The 19,969-nt window shown below is 50.5% G+C and overlaps 1 protein-coding gene across 1 annotated transcript in view; it reads left to right on the plus strand.

The window, feature by feature from the left end:
- Positions 1 to 1,327: 1,327 nt before the first annotated feature.
- Positions 1,328 to 19,969, plus strand: part of TrpA1 (Transient receptor potential cation channel A1) — a 39,780-nt gene continuing 21,138 nt past the window's right edge. Inside the window, exons 1-4 of the mRNA XM_037230703.1 lie at positions 1,328 to 1,342; positions 1,885 to 2,073; positions 16,384 to 16,543; positions 17,249 to 17,339. Of these exons, the coding sequence (XP_037086598.1) occupies positions 1,328 to 1,342; positions 1,885 to 2,073; positions 16,384 to 16,543; positions 17,249 to 17,339 (455 nt within the window). The remainder of the gene's footprint in view (positions 1,343 to 1,884; positions 2,074 to 16,383; positions 16,544 to 17,248; positions 17,340 to 19,969) is intronic.

Raw genomic sequence — 19,969 nt, forward strand, 5'->3', positions numbered from 1 at the left:
TTTCAATAGATGATGTTATTAGAGTATGCCCCACAGGTGGGGCACTCGCTTTAAGGGTGTGATTCTTTACACTAGTGATGTTGTCCAATTACGACAATTATGTCAAGCCAATGTGCGGATCAATTTCGGTTGATTTTTTTCTGACAGCTTCCTTGCAGGGGCAACTCACAATTGCCTGGAAGAGCGGGTAACAAATGATGCCCGGATCCCAGCGTGCCTGAGTTTTCTACTGTTCAACTGGAACATATAAGTGAGGACTGTGGTGCAAGTAAAACTTTAAATTGATCTTCCACCTTAAGTCATCTGGGTGTAGCTTCCCCGCACTCGTTAGACGGTGGGTACCCGACGATGCCTACCACGCTGTTGTATAATGTAAGAAATGGTTTCACGCCGCACTTATTTGTAGCTATCTAACAAATAACACATGTATCTGTACTAACTGAAATGAATCACACTTTGTCCAGGAAATATTTATGAAAGTATGCTATACTACAATGTACGCTATGTCTACGTCCGGCGCGGCTTAAAACTATTGAGTCCCGTCAGAAACATTTCTGTGATGCATTGTGCAGAATCTTGTGACATCCACTCCCGATTCATAAATCATGTCCCTGTTTTATGTGATTCGCTCTCTAGTCTGCAGTGTTTCTGCAACATTTTTCCTTCTTCGCAAGTAACGAACTGAAGTATAAAAGCTGGTCGAACAGCAACGCTACCTGCGGGCGTATGGGGCACATCTCGCGCTGGAATATGGGCATCAGCGTATGTGCTTTGCCAAGGAGTTTCAGCTTTCATAACTCTCTCCGAGCAAACATGCCTTATTTAGGCAGATGTGAATGAAGAGAGCATAAAACAGTGCCCAAATATCCGCCTGAGGAAAGAAGCACCGATAAGCTACCGCGCACTAGCCGTAGTTGTGCGCCCGTTTGAAGCGGAGTTTCAACCCAGGCGCATTTCACTACGGGCCTTTTCAACCGTGCACAGATGCATATTACAGATCTGGCGGCTCAAACACACCCACTTTTGTCAGAGCTTTATCGGCTTTTCCATGGTCACCGCTCGTCGCCGCGCCGACTTACCACCGGTAGTCTCCGGCCCCTGCTAAAAGAAAACAGCCATTTTGGCGGGCCGTGTCCGTAGGATGGTAATCGGGGTTTGTAAATACTGCGCCTCTGCCGAAGTGTGCTGGCTACAGCACATTGGGCAAACTAGTAACCAGACCGATTTTACTCTAAGTACGGCGGAGGCCGCACATCTGCAGACGGCTGGCCAAACAGAGCGCGCGCATCAAATTCGCTGGATGCGTGGCGGCGAGGTTGTAGCGGCGATGACGGCCGTCGGAGTTTGTCATACGATGAAGACTAAATGCCCAGGTTTCCCGCCGGAATGCAATGTTTCAAATAACGTGGTTTTGCCGAAGCAGGGCGTCATGCGAACTGATGCCAAGTGTGCTAAAAGATTACCTGTTCTATAATGGACATAACCTAAGCCAATTCCGTTGAACATGTTTTACGCTGTAGATATCGAATTCGTGGTAGCACGGGATCGGGTGAATTATCTTTCCGAACTGACATCTCAAACGGAAAATCTAGCCCATTTGGGGTTAAAATCCGCCAAAAGCGTGTTTGCTGTGCGAATGGGACGTGTTTTATCTGGCTCTGCGTAAACTTTACATCTGCAGTGCGACACCTTCGCTTTCAACAAATCCTCGCCCACGCTCTACGCTGCAGCAAACAGTCATCCAGACGCCAGACACCCCCTGACATTTCTCATCACGCCACTCCGCTACCCCTCGCCTACCCCTGACCTGTCAGCTCCGGCGTGCCAGCTGTGCCGAAAGTGCTTCGTTTGCGCCGAAAGTGACCTGTCGCGGCGCCGCCTCAGGGTCTGCCGCCCCGTCCGGCCAGCCCCGACCGTCTGTTGCCGCCGCTCGCGGACTTTATTCAAAAATGGCGCGGCGCAGTCAACAACCGCAGGGAGCCCGACAAGCCGGTGCCGCTCAAGAGCAGCGGCGAGCGTGGCACCGACGGCGAGGTCTGCCTCGTCAGCAAGAGCCCGTACCGCATACTGAGGGTGAGTAGCGCCACCGTTTGCCGCAGGTGAGTCACGTCATAGTCACTCTAGACTTCGGGTAAGTAATGCCGTGGCAGGGTGAGTAGCGCCGCCGTTTGCCGCAGGTGGGTCACGTCATAGTCACTCTAGACTTCGGGTAAGTAATGCCGTGGCAGGGTGAGTAGCGCCACCGTTTGCCGCAGGTGAGTCACGTCATAGTCAGTCTAGACTTCGGGTAAGTAATGCCGTGGCAGGGTGAGTAGCGCCACCGTTTGCCGCAGGTGGGTCACGTCATAGTCACTCTAGACTTCGGGTAAGTAATGCCGTGGCAGGGTGAGTAGCGCCACCGTTTGCCGCAGGTGAGTCACGTCATAGTCACTCTAGACTTCGGGTAAGAAATGCCGTGGCGCCCTTTGTGGGTTAGTTTACCGCAGGAGTATGTATGTGGGCATTGTTGTAGCGTGCTTCGGCTAAGCTGTATGTCACAGCATACGGCGGGTAAGTGTCGCCACACAAATGCCGGGCGAGGGACGTCACAACAGGAATACGTGAACGCATCCATGTCTGTTTTAAGGCAAGGGTCGAATGAGATTTTAAGCTATTGAGCAAGGTTTTTGTTTTTTTCGAATTTCGAATGGTTTCACGGGTGTGTTTAGCCTACACGATTTCCTTAGAACTGCGCGATGAAAATCCCTAGTCGCCGAAGCAGCGAGGGATGCACCGAAGTAACGGACGTGAGAAAAAAGGTCATAGCTTACTTCCGCCCTTTTTGCTATGCATAGAGATTTTCTATCAAAAGGAGTGTCCGACCTTTGAGCACCATCAAGACATGAAAAGGATATCAATTTTAATTAATTTTTTAGGTCCAATTACGCTATCAACGCCTTGTAACAGCACTACCCTTCCTCCCTGCAGACACGACCATCGTCGTCATGGCAACGACCTTGCGAACCTCTACTGGTGCAAAAAAGACATTTTTGGTTGGCCAAGCGAGTAAGGAGCCTCTTACCGAGAAGCACATTGGTTTAAGTTTGAACCAGTGCGTCACAAGGATCGTGTGGTACTTTCATCCTCAAAGATAAAAGTGCGTCTCGAAAAGAGCCGCTGTGTTGAACGCCATAGGGGTGAAATCAGTCATGGTAAAACGTTTCTTTGAATTCGCGGGATAATAGCTTCATGTTTGCATATTGTCTGAGTAGTGTTACCATCGTTCGTAGCATTTATTGCACAAACATTTTGGCACATAAGTGTGTTGCAAACATAGCAGAACACACACCTTGGCAAAAAGCAAGCAAATGCAGTGAATCACTGTCGTAGTAGCGAGCTGAAAGTTAAATGAAACTTCTCCCGCACGGTCGGCCACTTCAAACACAAATTCTGACCTACTCAGAAGGGTTTCGAGAAACCTATTATGACTAATCAGATCGCACGCGTTTGATTTAACAATAAGTGGAAAGCACAAAAGTGGGATGTTTTATTTAAGCTGGCAGCCTCTAGCTAACAATGCTTAAAAATCTTAACCCTGGTCTTGATTCCACCGTTTTCCATAACGCTTACTGATAGGGGGAGGGTGATGCGATCCCCGTGCCGTTTCCAAGGCAATGAATTAAATCCCGATTTTTCTGAGATCTCAAAAATCCCGATTTTAAACTAACAAACACCAAAATATTCACCATAGAAAGAACTAGCGTCCGTGAAGAAGCCTGACCTCTCAAGGTCACCTTAAAGGTCAAACGCGGGCTCAAAAGACGGGAACTCCATATCACCCAACAATTATAGATCGATTTTTAACTTACAAGCACCGGAGTATTCACCACGGAAAAAAACTAGCCTAGCGTACGTCAAAGAGTCCTGATCTCTCAAGGTCACCCTTGAAGGTCAAACGCTGGCTCAAAGGACGTGAAACTCCATATTATCCCAAAAACACCAGCCGACTTAAAACTTGCAAACATAAGAATATTCCCCAAATAAAGGACTAGCGCCAGTCAAAAAGTTCAGAACTCTCAAGCTTTCCCTTTCAAGGTCAAATGCGGCCTCAAAGAACGGGGATCTCCACATCATCCAAAGATTATCAGCAGATTTTTAACTTTTAAACATCAAAATATTCACCACAGAAAGAACAAGGGTCCCTTAAAAAAACTAGACCTCTCAAGATCATCCTTGAAGGTCAAACACGGGCTCAAAGGACGTTGAGCTCGTGTCCGTGAAGTTAGCGATTTCTTCAGCGCTTTTTCAGCGACGAGCTCCGATTTTCTGAAAAGCGTCTCAAGGTCAATTGTGGCATGAAAACACCAAAAATGACCCTTATTTTGCGATATCATGTGACCTTCAAGGTCAAAAGCTGGGTTATGGGACGGAGAACTGAATATTACCCAAAAATTATCGGTCAATTTTTAACTTGAAAACATCAGAATGTTACCCACAGAAAGATGTAGCGTTCGTCAAAAAGTCCTGGCCACTCAAGGTCATCCTTCAAGGTCAAACGCGTGCTTAAAGGACGGGGAACTCCATATCATCCAAAAATTACCGGCCGCTTTTCCCGTCCGTTCTTCCCGTCCCGTTCCCGTTCCCTTCCGAGTTTCCCGCCTTTTGAGCCCGTGTTTGACCTTGAAGGGTGACCTTGAGAGGTCTGGACTTTTTACGCACGCTAGTTCTTTCCGTGGTGAATATTTTTATGCTGTGAGTTAAAAATCGGCCGGAAATTTTTGAGTGATATGGAGTTCCTCGTCCTTTGAGCCCACGTTTGACCTTGAAGGGTGGCCTGGAGAGGTCAGGACTTTTTGACGGACGCTAGCTCTCGCACTTTTGAATATTTTGATGCTCGCAGCTCTCAAATCGGCCGGTATTTTTTGGATGGCATGGTGTTCCCCGTCCTTTTACCCAGCTTTTGACCTTGAAGGTGACATGCTATTGCAATATAAGCATAACTTTTGGTGTTCTCATGCCACAATCGACCTAGACACCCTCCTTCAGAGAGTCCGGAACTCGTCGCTGAAAAAATCGCGGAATAAATCGCTAACTCCACGGGCATTGGGGGTACAGCAATACGGCGGCTGTCGGGGGACCTCTGCTAACGAGCTTCACTCTGCATGAAGACCGCGCTTCGAGGTTTGGGCGGGCGCTCGAACTGGGCTCCAGCCAGGGCAGTAGGCACAGAGAGACGTAGCGTTGCGAGCATTCAGGCTGAAGTGTTTGGTGGGGATAGACAGGCGGGGGATGAGTGTAGTCTTTATAAAAACGTTTAATGTCCGTTTAAACGTTTATAAACGTCCATGTTTAAATAGCATACAGAGAGGCTGAAAAGGGATATTTCCATACGCTTTGATTATTTGTTTTTTTTAGATCGAGGGTGTGTTGAAAAGATGCGTGTGTTCACAATAAGCGGCCAACATCCATTTTCAAACTTAAAGTTTTCGGCAGGGTCCCGAAAATTCATAGGATTTTGCAATAAGATGACGGTTACTATGTTAGCAATTTATTCGGGAAAGCCCACAACAAATCTATCATAGCCCCAAACCTATGGCATGACCATAGCGTACGCATCATCAGCCGACCAATCAATGGAAGTACCGATAGCAGGAAACCACATTGATATGCCACTGACCGCGTCCCCCCCCCCCCCCCCCCCCCCCCAGTGGTCATGTGATACGCATTACTCATTTTCTCAGAAGAATAAATTACGTCCAGTGCAAAATCTTCAGTGACACTTTTCCCATGACTGCCTGCCTGTTGGCCACTAACCCAATCGGGACATAGCTGTTGAAGTCACCGAGGAGGAGGAGTCGATTTTATACAGATCAAGGGTGTGGTCATGCAAGAGTACCTAGCATGCAACAGCCTGCATAGGTGTGTTGAAAGAAATCCCCACATGAACAAAATCGTTTGAGGTGTGTGGAACTGCCCCGCCTTGGTGGTGCTCCCATTCAGCGTCATTTCGACCATGCAACGAATTACTGGTCGGCGCGAAATGGTAAGGACCAGTCGAAAGAACCGATATTTCTTGTACTGATCGTAACTGACGCTCTAATCCCAGATGCCGAGTGCCGTGACAAACCCAGACTACGAAACACGTGCTGGTGCCTCCTATCATCAAGTCGCCCGGGGATTCTGACTATCCTCCCAACTTCCGTTCAGTCTTCATCTTTCCTGACATCTCCAAGACGATGGAGAAGCTGGTACATCGACAGCGCCGCCTCTGTCTGAGGCTCAACCAATTTCCTTCTCCATTCCAGCACGGTTTCAGGCTTCGGAACCTTACTGCAACATCTGATCTTGACATTCCGGATCATGTGCCTTTGTAAAAGAGGAGGGAAAACCCATTTGCTTTGCGTCATTGACTTCAGCAAATTTTTGGATGTCATCGATTGATATGAATTGCTTGCAAAATTGCAGCTTCATCGTTTCGACACGGCATGGTTTCAAAGCATCCTTATGGTCGTAGGCAAGGTATCTGTCTCTTTGGTTCGCAAATGTCTGCTCCACAACCAGTCCACTTGGGTATCTTTCACGGCCCGTTCCTCGGACCCCTGCTCTTCACCGCCTTTGCCGACAGCCTTTGCCTGCATGACACTGACGCTTTCGTAGTTCAATGGACCGACAACACTCAGTTTTCGTCTCTAACCAAAACTCCGCTTTCCCGGAGCTAAGTGATGACATTGAGTCGAGTCTAGCGCCATTTGATACTTGTTGATCTGACGGCCTAAAGGCGAATGATACTTAATCTCAACTTTTTCCTTTAGGCACTAGACAAAATACATGCAACACACCCTTGTCTACAGCGAAAATCCGCGACACAGCTCTGTTCACTTGCACCAAAGCCGAACATTGTCCCTGCAGGGATTCGCATGTCACTCAGTTGTCTCGGAAGTGTGCTGGACCCCCGTCTGCTGTCTGCTCTTTACCGTCATTGCCTTCCCTTTGGTTCTTTGCTCACCATTATTACCGCCATGGCTTCTGTTTCTATTTTTCGGTGCCAAGTTTTCGTAAATCGAAAATTTATCACTTCTGTAATTTGAAAACCTAGACTGAACCAGCTTTCATGGCATGTTTACTCATGAAACCTCACCCTTTTCACAAAACCCACGCGGCGGCCGAACCTGAACTCTGAGCCATTAGGTTTCTACCAAGCAGGAGTGCCTTAGTCACGTGTGGAGCACTCGGCGTGATCATCTCTGCGGCCTACCGTCTAACCGTGGCACCGCAGTGGGAGAAGAGTAGCTCGCATGTCGGGCGGCGTGTCTCTACAACGCGTTACCGTCTGAACTTACCTCCATGACGGCACAGTTTGGACATGTTCTGAAGCGTTAGTTGTCGTCAACATGAGTCTACCTTTCGCTGCTGCATGTCATTTTTCTATATTGGTGTTATTTTTTTAATCTGCTTTCTTATGGGCTGTGTGAGGTGTATGAGTATTTGTGTGCGTGTTTATTCTATATGCGAGCTATGCATTTTTCTATGCCTGTGTGACTCGGGCCCAATAATAAGACCGCTACATTTGACCATTCACTGTGCTCCCTTCCTCGGCTGCGTCCCTGACAGTGTCCGTATCATACCTACGCTCACTGTTGATCGTTAGCGGCCATCTGAGAACAGACTGGGAATACCAGCCGCTGGACCATCGCCAGGGCCGTCCGAACGGCATCGGTCCATGCGAGACGAGTTTCGGCGTGCAAAAAGTGGTTGGTCGACCAGCGTGTGGAATCCAGCGCGCCCATCGTTATGAGCGGTCAAAAGCCCTGAGGATCTAGACGAGCTCTGTCCTGAAGTTTGTCCTGATCAGCCCGAGATGCCCCTGCTCTGATGCCTGTCCCGACTGAGCCGCCCATCCAAGCACGGTCACCGCTTGGTGCTCCCCATGCCGCCCCAGTTGGAGGCGGCCGCGGTGATGCACCGTCGCCACCCCGCCGTGTTTGCGCGACATGACACATTTGCGCGAGCCATGTCACGTGCGCAGTCAGCTCGCCTCCGGCCGCCATTAGCCCTCGAGCTCGGGCTGCCCTTGTTTGACCTGTGCCAGTGGACGTCCGCTCTGCTGGGACTGCTAATTGCGTTTCCTCCGGTGTTGAATGGAAGCGGAGCAAATGCCCGTCCGTTTGTAAACACTGCAAAGGCGAGGGCACTCAAGCGTTTTATCCAAGTGCGAGACCAACGCGCTGACCCATTGTAATGGGGCCGTTATTTGGAGCTTTATCGCGGTCCTCCTGATCGTAACGTGTCAAAGACAACAAAGGAAGGCCATTTAATCGTCAAAGCGTATGCCGTGTGCTTATAATGCACCTTTAATGTTGATAAATCGCTCCAACTTTTCGTTCTCATTGCTTTAAGTCATTAATATCCCCCTGATAGGCTACCTGGAACAAGCGAGGGCGGTGAACTAATAACCGGTGGCCGACTTGGAGTTCGAGCCGTTATTAAGCCGACGCCGATCATTATGCGTATTGGAGGCGGGCGTTTCGACTGGGTCGGCGGCACGTCCCGGCTCGCCCCTCGCCCCGCCACCGCCCAGCCGCGACCGGCCGCAATCAAATTAGCGAGTGCCGGCAGGACCAACGCTATGCCGGCGCAATGCCATGGCGCAATCAGTCGGCGCGGCCGGCACTAAACCAACAGGCCGACCCCATCGGCCAGCGGCTGATGACGGGAACCGCCGCGTGGACTGGCGTGCGCGGCCGCCTCGCGCGGCCCACCGGCCGCGAGTCGTTCATTGGGGCCGGCCGGCGCGGACGGCCGCCATGAGGTGGTGGCGGCGCCTGACGCTGGTAGTGCACACCGCCGAGCCGGCGCCGTACGCGGTCGGCCGGCTGGCGGCGGCCGCCGATCTGCTCACTGTGAGTCCTGCGGCGGCCAGCGGGGGCCGGCGGCCGTCCAGCGCGGCGGCGGCCGGCCGCCGCCGGGCCGCGCCGGGGAAGTCCGGTACCTTGACCGCGAGGCGATGCGTGTCGTAATGCGTTTTTTCGCACGAACCATCGCTGCCGGTTTGTGTGCTGGGGTGTTGTGCGGGAGACCCTCTCTGGCCGTCGGCTGCCCCCCGCCATTGGCTGTGCGTCCAGAAAGACAATGATGTCTTGCACCGTCTCTCAGACACGCTATGTCTTGGTTCTGCTTCATTTGCTGGGTGCTGCTCTTTACAGATAGCCCTATTCCTACCAACTGAAAGCTACGCCATTTCCTAACAGTTTCCGTCGTCTTATACCGAGGCTTCTGGTAGCCTTGCCCCGGCTCTAAGGCCGGTGCTGTCGGCGGCTCCTCTTGTCTGGTTATTTACGGTCGGCGTGCTCTAAACAGCTCCCCCTTCTCCATTGTCGGCTCGTTGCTTGGGCTTATGAGTCACGCGTCTGAAACAGTGGCGTCCCGCACCGCAACGCATGGCCGCCGGCTCGCTGGGGCGGTGCCAACGTTCACAATAAGCCGTAAACACTGCTGGCATTGAGCCGCTGAGGTCAGAGCTTCTCGGAGCCCCTGCTTTAGCCATCCAATTTGCTACTGTTGAAGGCTGCCACGGTTAGCTGTTTCCAACAAAAGCAGGCATTGGAAAATATGCTCACCGCAAAATTGCGGGGCCCTAAAACGGGTACCAAAGACGATAAAAACCATGTTAGCATCTGCAGCTGCTGCTCTTTACAGCGACCACAACAACGAAACCTCTATTTTCATTCGCGCCTGTATGGGGTCTACTGTAGGAGTTCCTGTGTTACGAAAACCCTATATGTGCTTGACCATATCCAAAGAATGGACAACCTATTCATTTCGTAATCCACAGATGTTCCTAAAATATGGCATTGATATGATATACATAACTGAATTTGATTTCAATGAACTGACCATTTGGATTCGGATGACCTCAGGTCACGACACTCATTGCAATTTTGAGACGCATGTAAGCAATGCACTTGATGACGAATGGCTGACTTATTGTAACATGATATCAGGCCGCAAGCGAAAGAAGCGCTGTTATAATAACTGCAGCTTTTTTGGCACGACTGCGTAGTCTAGCACTCGACGAGTGACCTGGTTATCGACAATAGCACAAGGAGAAGGCTTGGACGAGTGGTTGATCCCGTACCCGTATCACTGCCCAGCGCGCCACAGCTTTGGGTCACGGTGTTGTTCGCTAAGAGCTCTATCCTTGCGATTCAAGGCACCCACGTCTGATGTCATTACGTCCCCAAAGGCCTTTAGAAGGCGATGACACCGGTGGGCGTCGCGGCAGAGGTGGACGAGACGCTACTTGCTTCGTCCACCTCCTCCGTCTCTGCGGGCCGCCTTTTGTCTCCAAAAACCCTCCAGGTCGGTCGGCTAACAACGTTCAAAACACACACACACCCACACACACCCATCACACCCACACCCCCCCACACCCCCCCACACCAAACCCCCCCCCCACCCCTCCACCCACTCCCCACACACACACACACACGTCGTCGCGCGCCGCGCATCTCTCTCTCTCTCTCTCACTCTCTCTTCTCTCTCTCTTCTCTCTCTCTCTCTCTCTCCTTCTCTCTCTCTCTCTCTCTAGCTCTCTCTCGTCTCTCCTCTCTCTCTCCTCTCCTCTCTCCTCTCCTCTCTCTCTCCTCTTCTCTCTCTCTCTTCTCTCTCTTCTCTCTCTCCTTCTCTCTCTCTCTCTCTCTCTCTCTCTCTCCTCTCTTCTCTCTCTTCTTCCTCTCTCTCCTCCTCTCTCTCTCTCTCTCTCTCTCTCTCTCTCTCTCTCTCTCTCTCTCTCTCTCTCTCTCTCCTCTCTCTCTCTCTCTCTCTCTCTCTCTCTCTCTCTCTCTCTCTCTCTCTCTCTCTCTCTCTCTCTCTCTCTCTCCTCTCTCTCTCTCCTCTCTCTCTCTCTCTCTTCTCTCTCTCTATCTCTCTCCTCTCTCTCTCTCTCTCTCTCTCTCTCTCACTCTTCTCTCTCTCTCTCTCTCTCTCTCTCTCTCTCTCTCTCTCTCTCTCTCTCTCTCCTTCTCTCTCTCTCTCCTCTCTCTCTCTCTCTCTCTCTCTCTCTCGCTGTCACCGTGCTGTACCGCTGCGTCTTGGTGTTGGCATGGAGCGAAGCCTAACAGTGGGACGTTACAGCAGTATGTGCCACTGCTCTGAACCTGCAATCGTGTTTGGGGGCCGGTCCAGTTATTTATTGCTGCCTTAGCCATCGTTTGAAGTGGCAGCAGTTTTTATGAGCCTTTTGCGTTTGCGTACAATTGATGCAACGATGGGTAACGTGGGTAGTAAGCTCAAAATTTTATTTATCCTGTTTTTGAACCCAAGGCGTACATAGATAATTACTGAGCTGGTATCCGAACTGATCGTGACGTACCACTTAGTGTCTTCAGTGCTGGGTTCCCTCGATGTTGAGCTGGCCAAGTTTGAATCAGATCACTGTATGTTGAAAAAATAGATTGCTCTGCGGTTCCCGCGAGCTGGGCATGCCTTGTGAGTAAGGGGTGCTCGGTGCTGATACAGGTGGGATCCAGCCAGCAAAATGCAACCAAACGTGAGATCATGTTTCAGACATTAATGTGCGGTGACCAGCCAGAATAGATGCACATCCCACATCCCGTAAGGTAGGTGCAACTTAAAACCCGCAGGTCCAATCACAGATTATCGGTATCGTATCACGTCACTAAGTATTCCTTTATCTAGGTTTGCAGACGAAATTGCCGGAAATTGATTTTTCCTTCGTTGCACGGAACATGCCGGCAATGTGTGCAACATGGTTCGCTATCTCGTCGATAAAATGTTTCACTTAGCGACGCTAACAACGCAACGCTGGCGGCTGCCGGCACTCGAGACCGTTCCACCGACCTCTGACACATGGGTCACATGAGTCGGCACGCCCCAGGCCGCCAGCGTGCCCACGCGTTGCACGTCAGACTAACCTCCAGAGGCAACCAGGCAACATCCGCCGGCAGTGGGGCTAATGGACCAGTCGATGACCATGACGGGGCTGCCGCTGATGCCGCGGCGACACCGCTGCGCAGCGAGCATGACAAACGCCGTGCGTGCCGACGGCCACTCTCGCCGCACAGTCAACCCTCAGGCGACCACCAGCCGCGCTCCTCACTCGGCGGCAGGCGGCACACGTCGCATAGTCCACCCTCAGGCGACCACCAGCCGCGCTCCTCTCTCGGCGGCAGGCGGCACTCGTCGCATAGTCCACCCTCAGGCGACCACCAGCCGCGCTCCTCACTCGGCGGCAGGCGGCACTCGCACGTTTACAGCGCCGCTTTTGGCCTCGGGCAGCGGGATCTTGGCGAGTCTGGTAGCTCTTGGCGATACGATGTGACCTTGCAGGGGCATGTTTTTACAAAATAATTGGGAGAGGGCTGAGCTGTCAAAAAGTGCGTAAATTACCCTCGAATACGCAAACAAGCGGGTTCCCCGGGTTTGTCCCACATTCTTCTCAAAGTTGGCGGGGGGGGGGGGGTCTGGAGCCCTTCCGATTTAACAGGAAACTACACCTCCGTTATTTTGCGTGACTAGCACATGACCTTCAGATATTTACTAGCTTCCAGTTTTGTCACCAGTTGTTATCGACCAGAACAGTTTTCAGCGGCTGTCAGGATCGGCCACTGGCTTGTCCACGCAACCAGCGTCGCGGACTGCCCGGCGTCACTGAGGCACGGGGCCGAATCGCGTTCAGAGGCAGATGACACCGCGCCAGGACACCCTGAGACAATTGCACAACACATTGTAGACTCATCGGAAGCTGCAATGCACTAACATCAGACGGCTTCGCCTTCCGATTTTCATTTACTTATCGACACGTTTTGCAGTTAAAGTTTACGATACATGGAACTAACCATTGACAAAATCACATGATGCTTTGCAGTGCGCTTGGACTGATCGAAGCGGCTGCCGTTCGCTGACGGCCCGTTTTTGGCAACCACTGTGTCCGTTTATTGCAATCATCCCTTCCCCTCTCATTTCCCGCTCCTGGACTTCCCTCTGACATGCAGCTTTCTTTATAGGAAATATCTACTGTACAGAAGTGGAAAATGTGTTAGGCGTTGTTCTAGTGCGTCATGTTTCAAATAATTATGTGACACCTTCCTTTCATTTCTGAAGGTGCCTTTGAGCAATCTTTGCCTTCCTGCTGTTAAACCCGTGCATACATTTTCTTCCATTATGCATCGATAGCTTCGTAGTGTTGGCCCAAGTTGGACACTGCACTCCTGTGCCCTTTTTTGCTCCCTATGAACACGTCACTTTTTGTTCCTTTGCCACTGTCTATATCCATTGGTTGAGTGAATATTGTCAGGAAATGCAAAGTTTTGCATCTGGATCCCGATGAGCTGCCTTTACCTCACTGTATTGATGACCCGCAATGCTGCATTGCGTTATGCCGCAATTCAACTGTGGAAACTCTCCATTTTGAGCCCTGAAAACGCCTCTGCCATGTCGCTTTTGGTAAGCAATAACGACACTGCAGTGCACCTGTTATCAAAAGATGTCACAGGAAACGGCAACAACTCCTGTAAACGCAAGGCTGCTCGCAGAATCCCATGGTAGAGTCCATCGCAGCATTGCTACCAAATGTTACTGGAGGTCCCTCCCAAAACCGAACCCTGGTACTGCTCCTGCGCATGCCGCGTGGCCTTGATGGTGGCACTATATGTATATAGGATGTTTAAGGAAATTCTGACAAATTCAACGATCCAAACCGTTTTGGAGGATCCAGCAAAGACAAAGACGTGGGACTCGCTTGGCGCTTTTTGATGATAAGATTAAGGTCATTACAACTCAAAAGTATTGATTTAAGCAAGAAAGGCCATGAGGTCGGCTTTCCAGCATTGCGGGTTTGACTTTTTACGCCTACAGCAATTTACATTAATTATCACAGGAGGTACAAGCTAAACAACGTTATCAAGGGAATGTTGTTGGTATTGTCAAGATCTGGCGTTGCAGGGCTTGGTTGGGGCTGGTTCGCTGCATCTCGTTCACTCGCGACCATGAGCACGGTTTAAAACGTCGGGGTTTGTCAACATAAGCAAGGTTGCCTCCTAACATTGTTTACTCAACACGTCTTTGTATAGCTAATGACTTTTAATTAGGGTCAGCATAAAAGTTCCAAACTCATTATCAAGTTCATAACGCTGAAAAATATTTCGTGTTCAACACACCATTTCATCACGCGTCATCATCGTCACGGCATCATTGTGAAACGCCTGAAACAAATGATGTAAAAGATTAGCTATTAATCCGCTTAAGTAACTCTTCATCATCAAATGAACTTTTAGAAAATAAGCACGTAAATGTTCTTACATTTTGACAGCACTTATATTTTCGTCAAGTATTGACGAAATAGTGGCCTGCTGCACTGTGCATGTCAGTCCTCAAAATTCGAGCATTGTGCACTTAATTTTTTATTGACGAATTTGGCCAGAGTCATCCCGAGGTGTCTTGAACAAAAGGCCATAATTCCGATCCCGCACAAATCATTTTCACATAACGCGGGCTCTTGGGAATGTTTAAGATACGCCTGCGCACCGGCAGGTCTCTGGGCACTACCATTATAAGTTGCATACAGCATGCACTGCATGCGTGAGCGTATTTATGGCTTTCATTATCAACAGCGAGAATATGAACCGTCGTAAAGAGCTGCCATGTAATACCAGCTTGGTTTACACCTTGAAATCCGTCTCAGACTGGCGGCTGGTGAGCATCGTACATCGACAGCCTATCTCCCACCAGCTTGCACAAAACAGCCCCGCACTTCTCCGCTTGTCGGCGCTGTGGGCCAGGGATCTCGCATCATCAAGCTCGCTTGCTGAAAGACGCTAACCTGGAAGACAACCGTGCATCAGGCTGCTGAATCATGCTAACCTGGAAGACAACCTTGCATCAGGCTGCTGAATCACGCTGACATGGAAGACAACCGTGCATCAGGCTGCTGAATCACGCTAATCTGGAAGACAACCGTGCATCAGGCTGCTGAATCACGCTGACATGGAAGACAACTGTGCATCAGGCTGCTGTATGACGCTGACATGGAAAACAAACGTGCATTAGGCTGCCGAATCATGCCAACCTGGAAGACAACCGTGCATCAGGCTGCTGAGTCACGCTAACCTGGAAGACAACCGTGCACCAGGCTGCTGAATCACGCTAACCTGGAAGACAACCTTGCATCAGGCTGCTGAATCACGCTGACGTGGAAGACAACCGTGCATCAGGCTGCTGAATCACGCTGACATGGAAGACAAGCGCATCAGGCTGCTGTATGACGCTGCCATGGAAGGCAACCGTACTTCGGACTGGTGACGGCTGTCAGCCGCCTGCCGGTCGTTCCCACCTGCCGCGCGCTGTCGGCGCTTCGAGTCTGGCAGCTCGGAACAAAAGACGCCTCGCTGTGTTATCAGTGTGTTATGTCTGGCAACAAGAGGCAAAAGACACCTCACTATATTGCCGATGCTTAGCGCCTGCCAACACGGCACATTATACATCCCACTGTGATGGAGCATCAGGAACGACGCTACAGATTTGGAGTTGGGTGCAGGATTTTCCTTGGGGAAGTCCCGGACAAAATGGGACCTCCTCACCTTCTGGCCTTCCGGGGGGCCTTCTGCGCAGTGTCGGCTTCAAGGGAGAGGGGCCCCGAGGGCATGTGCTCCTTCATCCAACTGTTACATGCATCATATAGAAGGAAATGAGTGTCGTCAGCGAAACAATCCAGAGATGGACCTTCTAATTATCCAGCAAAGGGCCCCGTTTCACGAAACAGGGTCTTCCGTTCCAGAAAGCGGCTTATCGATGCAGAGAGGACCTTCTAAAGGATAACAGGTTGTTCCGGATTCGCGAAGGGTTCAAGGGCTATTTCCTTCGAATGAACGAAAAGGATTCACGATCAAAATTTAGCCGAGGGGTCTCGCTATCCCAAAACAGGGCATCTTGATCCGGAACCGCGGCCATCTGGTACACGTGAGGGTGATGCTGTCCTAGAAATTGAGTGTTCTGAACATAGAGGGGGCCTCCTAACCCAAAATAGGGGCTTCCTAGCTCGTAACGGGGCCTTCCTAGGCAGTAAAGGTCCTCCTTAACACAACATTGGCCTTCATATCTGAAGCACGGGCTACTGTATTCATAAAGATAGCCTCCTGATCCAGGCGACGGTCTCCTTAGTGTAGAAAAGTGTCTTCTGATCTCGATTTATTATTTTCTAGATGAGTCATGTGGCATCCTTGATCTTAATTTTGGTACTCTATGGGTAGCTACAGTGCCTGTAGATTGAAGAGGGGCCTCCCCAATTTGGGGGGGGGGGGGGTGACGAAAACACACTCTTGCCTCCTGCCTCCCAGGAGAGCGTCAAACAAGGGACACTGAACAAAAGACTTCCCACTGTGTTGCCAGTGCGCCGAGTCTGGCAACCTGAAGACGTTCCGCGAGCTGCATCAGGAGGACCCGGAGCGGCTGAAGTTCCGGGACGACCAGCGCGGCCGCGGCGCCGCCCACTACGCGGCGACAGCCAATCGCGCCGAGATCCTCAGATACATCGCTTCGGTGGATGGAGGTGGGAGGCGTTCGCATGTTATGGTGTATGAGGCCTGGTGCTGCCTTGGTGTAAATGTCTGCAGCTTTTTAATTTTCATTGATCGAATTGATGAAGCGAAGGGGCCATCCACTTTGAGTTTACATCAGTTTGTTTCGGCTTTGGTCATGGTCATAAGGTCATGATTGGTGTCCCATAAAACTAATGAAATATCCAGCATGAAGAGCACATTCTAGTTGAAATTAAATCCCAACATGTCTTACTCCAAGTGCGAGATCCATTTCATTTACCATTCCGTTCTTAAGAGGAAGTAATGGAATCATCTGACAGCGGCCCGGGGCGCGCATGAAGGAACATTGGGTAAATGCAAGGCGTTGGTTAAATGCCCCGTTTAATGCATGCATATCATGTATCCGTTACCCTCCACCACACCCTCTGGCCAGAGACCCTACGTAGCCCCACACGCCGCACGCGGGCCGTGTCCAGTCCCGGCTGTCGGCGAGGTCACCATGCATCGCCCGCCTGGTGCGGTGGTTGCTCGTCACTGCCCCTAGTGCGCTGGTCGCTCCTCGCTGCCCGCCCAGCCCGCTGGTCGCTCGTCGCTGCTCCCTGGTGTGCTGGCTGCTGGTCACTGCCCGCCTGGTGCGTTGGTCGTTCGTCGCTACCCACTGGTGCGCTGGTCGCTCGTGGCTATCGGTGGCCCATGCCGTTCTACGCTTGTCGCAGACCTGAACGGCATCGACAATGAGGGCCAGACGCCACTGCACCTGGCTGTGGAGAACTCAGCTCTGGATGCTATCACCTGCCTCATTGAGAGGTGAGCCGCCAGCCCGCACGGCTGCTGCCGTTGTTGTTTTGAAGGTTTGGGCGCTACATCGGTTTGATTATTCGGCGTCCGTAACCAGCGTCCCAATGACGCGCGGCTAAGTGAATAGTGCAGATCTATCAATATGGACAATCTTTGGTCGAGAATGAGCGTGCTTTCACTGTTGAAGCACTGGGTATACAGCTTTAAAACGATGACTGTGAGAAAATCACAAACACGGGCAATATGCTGTGAAATGTCCCCCAGAAACCCAGTGGGAGATAACGAGTAGTAATCGGTATTATGACGTGTTTCGCTTGGCATGTAAGTCTAAAAAGTACAGGTAAGGATATTGAAAATAGGTCAAACACGCGCCACCTGGCAGGCTAGCTTAGATGGGTGTCTTTCGCGCAGTCTTTGTGGTCCGGTAACTAGAGATGCAGGCCTCCATCCCCGCACTCAGTGGGTGAGCGCGCCATTTGCAAGACACCAGCAGGTGTGGGCTCTTCTGGAATTTGTGGAAGTTTGTTCGCATTCAAGGGGCTGTCGTGGAGACGCCTTGTCATGCAGATGAATACGAACTATAAAAACGGAAGTGTTCAAACGTTTAAATATCTGCAATACAAGCAGTGTTATGTTTTTTACACATATAACGCCCGGCAGAACGTGGAGACGTTCTATTCTGCAGCCTTGGCAAACTACCAGCACATGGCTGACCAGCATAGGCTCTCACGGCGCGCACGCAAGTGCCGGTCCTCTCCACTGAGAACATAATGGTGGGGAGCACATGTGTGACCATTGCTCACACGGAAAAATGTAATCTCATCTCGCCTCACTCTGCGCGAGCCTGATATTCATGGTTTAGGTTAGGCGTTGTGGCTCAGGGATTCTTCGCGTTGAGGGAACCCCAGCACCTCAGCTATTTACGAAGCACAAATCCGGAGATCGCCGAGCGGTGGCTGCGGGTAGCAAGCGGCAACGAACGTGTGCATGGCATAGCCATCACACGTTCAGCTGCCGCGTCTGAGGGCTCATTTTTTATGCCTACGGGGCTCGGGATTCAAAAGACAACAAATCGGTAGTAAGAACTTAAATTTTTTTGTCGCTTTTGCCTATAATCAGTCAAGCAAACAGAAATTGCTGCTGCAATTGGGGCCATGTACAAACGCAGTTAGTTGAATGCCTTTTTCCGAGTCCTTCACAAGAAAATCCGTTATGAATATTTTCTGACGTTCAAGATATGGAGATATTTAAGAGTAAGCATCCATAAAGAATGTAGCACCATGCCCCCAATGATCCTAAGGTATTTCGTTTCACCCTTCGCTTGCGTTCGGGTGGGATGGCTAATTAGACTCGAAGATTTTCCAGAATAAGTTCTGAACGGCGTAGCACGTAACTTGGCACAGATGTAGGCGATGACAGGGCTGATGTTTTATTTACAAACTCATGTTTACAAAGCAAACTCGCTGACCAGAAGAAGGCTGAGAAAACTTTGTGAAGGTTTCTTAGACTAGGACAATTACATTAGGAGTACTACTAATTTTACTCACCTTGCGTCGGGTATGAATGTCAGATCGAGCTCAAAGCTAACTCCATGTATTATTGGCAAACTTTCCCAATTAGGCAGTTTTTGGTGCTCATTTGCAATATTTTAATCACAGGGACATCAGCAGACACTCTATTTAGGACTTCGTGAAAGTTGTAGGTCAACGACCTGAAGCTCCCCGATAAATGTCCTGCTTTTAGGAGCATGCGTCCAGCGTAGCCATTCACGGTGGCTTTAAATCGCAATATAAAAGCACCCACAAAGGTTTTCGGCCTTCTTAACCTCCTGAATGTCAAGTAAGATAACTGACTTGACATGAACTGCAGAAACTTTTTGGTTGGTAAAGGTACCTAGGTTAAACCTGATTGCGGAATCGATCTGAGGGGTTTTTGAACACCTATCTGGAGTTTGCCCTTATTTGACCGTATTTGACCCGGAGGTCACGACTCAGTAGCTTTAAACCTGTGCAGATGAGCTCACACAGAGCCCTATTTTTCTATGAATTTGGCGTCCAGCCCTCTTAGTTTTTCATCTCAGAAGGACCAATTGACCCCCTCCCCCACACCGAGCGAGTCGCCCCCACCCTGGCGCGTATCGAGACGCGATAGGGCACCTTTCTCCACTGTAGGCCGAGGTCCACCGACCGTAGGTGTTGGATTGTAGACGTTTATGGCCACGGTCTCTTTGGTTTTCTTTAAGCTGCTGTAACGTTTCTAACGTCCTCTTGCACACAGACAGGGAGTTACACACTGCCATTATCAGCATGGTATCAGGCTGCATAGACGGCTTTTCTTTAACTGGGGATGTGATTTACTCCTGACGCATACTTCAGAACAACTGCCCGTGGTTTCGAAGCTGATCGGGTTTTTTTTTTGCCCAGGCAAAAGATGAGTGATCGTAACTTGTCAATGGGCACGTTTTACGCGGACCACAATGCACGCCCTTATCCCTTATCACGCGTACGGGTGGCCGGTTGGATACCTTTCGCTCGGTTGGGGGGGTTAGTTTTAGTCCTCGATGAAATCTCAGAAAGTAAGAGAGCTAGAGACACCAAATTCACAGAGTTTGTTGGCATGTACATCACCTCACTCAGGTC

The sequence above is a fragment of the Pollicipes pollicipes genome, unplaced genomic scaffold, assembly GCF_011947565.3.
Source record: "Pollicipes pollicipes isolate AB1234 unplaced genomic scaffold, Ppol_2.1 Scaffold_6686;HRSCAF=7923_pilon_pilon_pilon, whole genome shotgun sequence".
Lineage (NCBI taxonomy): Eukaryota > Metazoa > Arthropoda > Thecostraca > Pollicipedomorpha > Pollicipedidae > Pollicipes > Pollicipes pollicipes.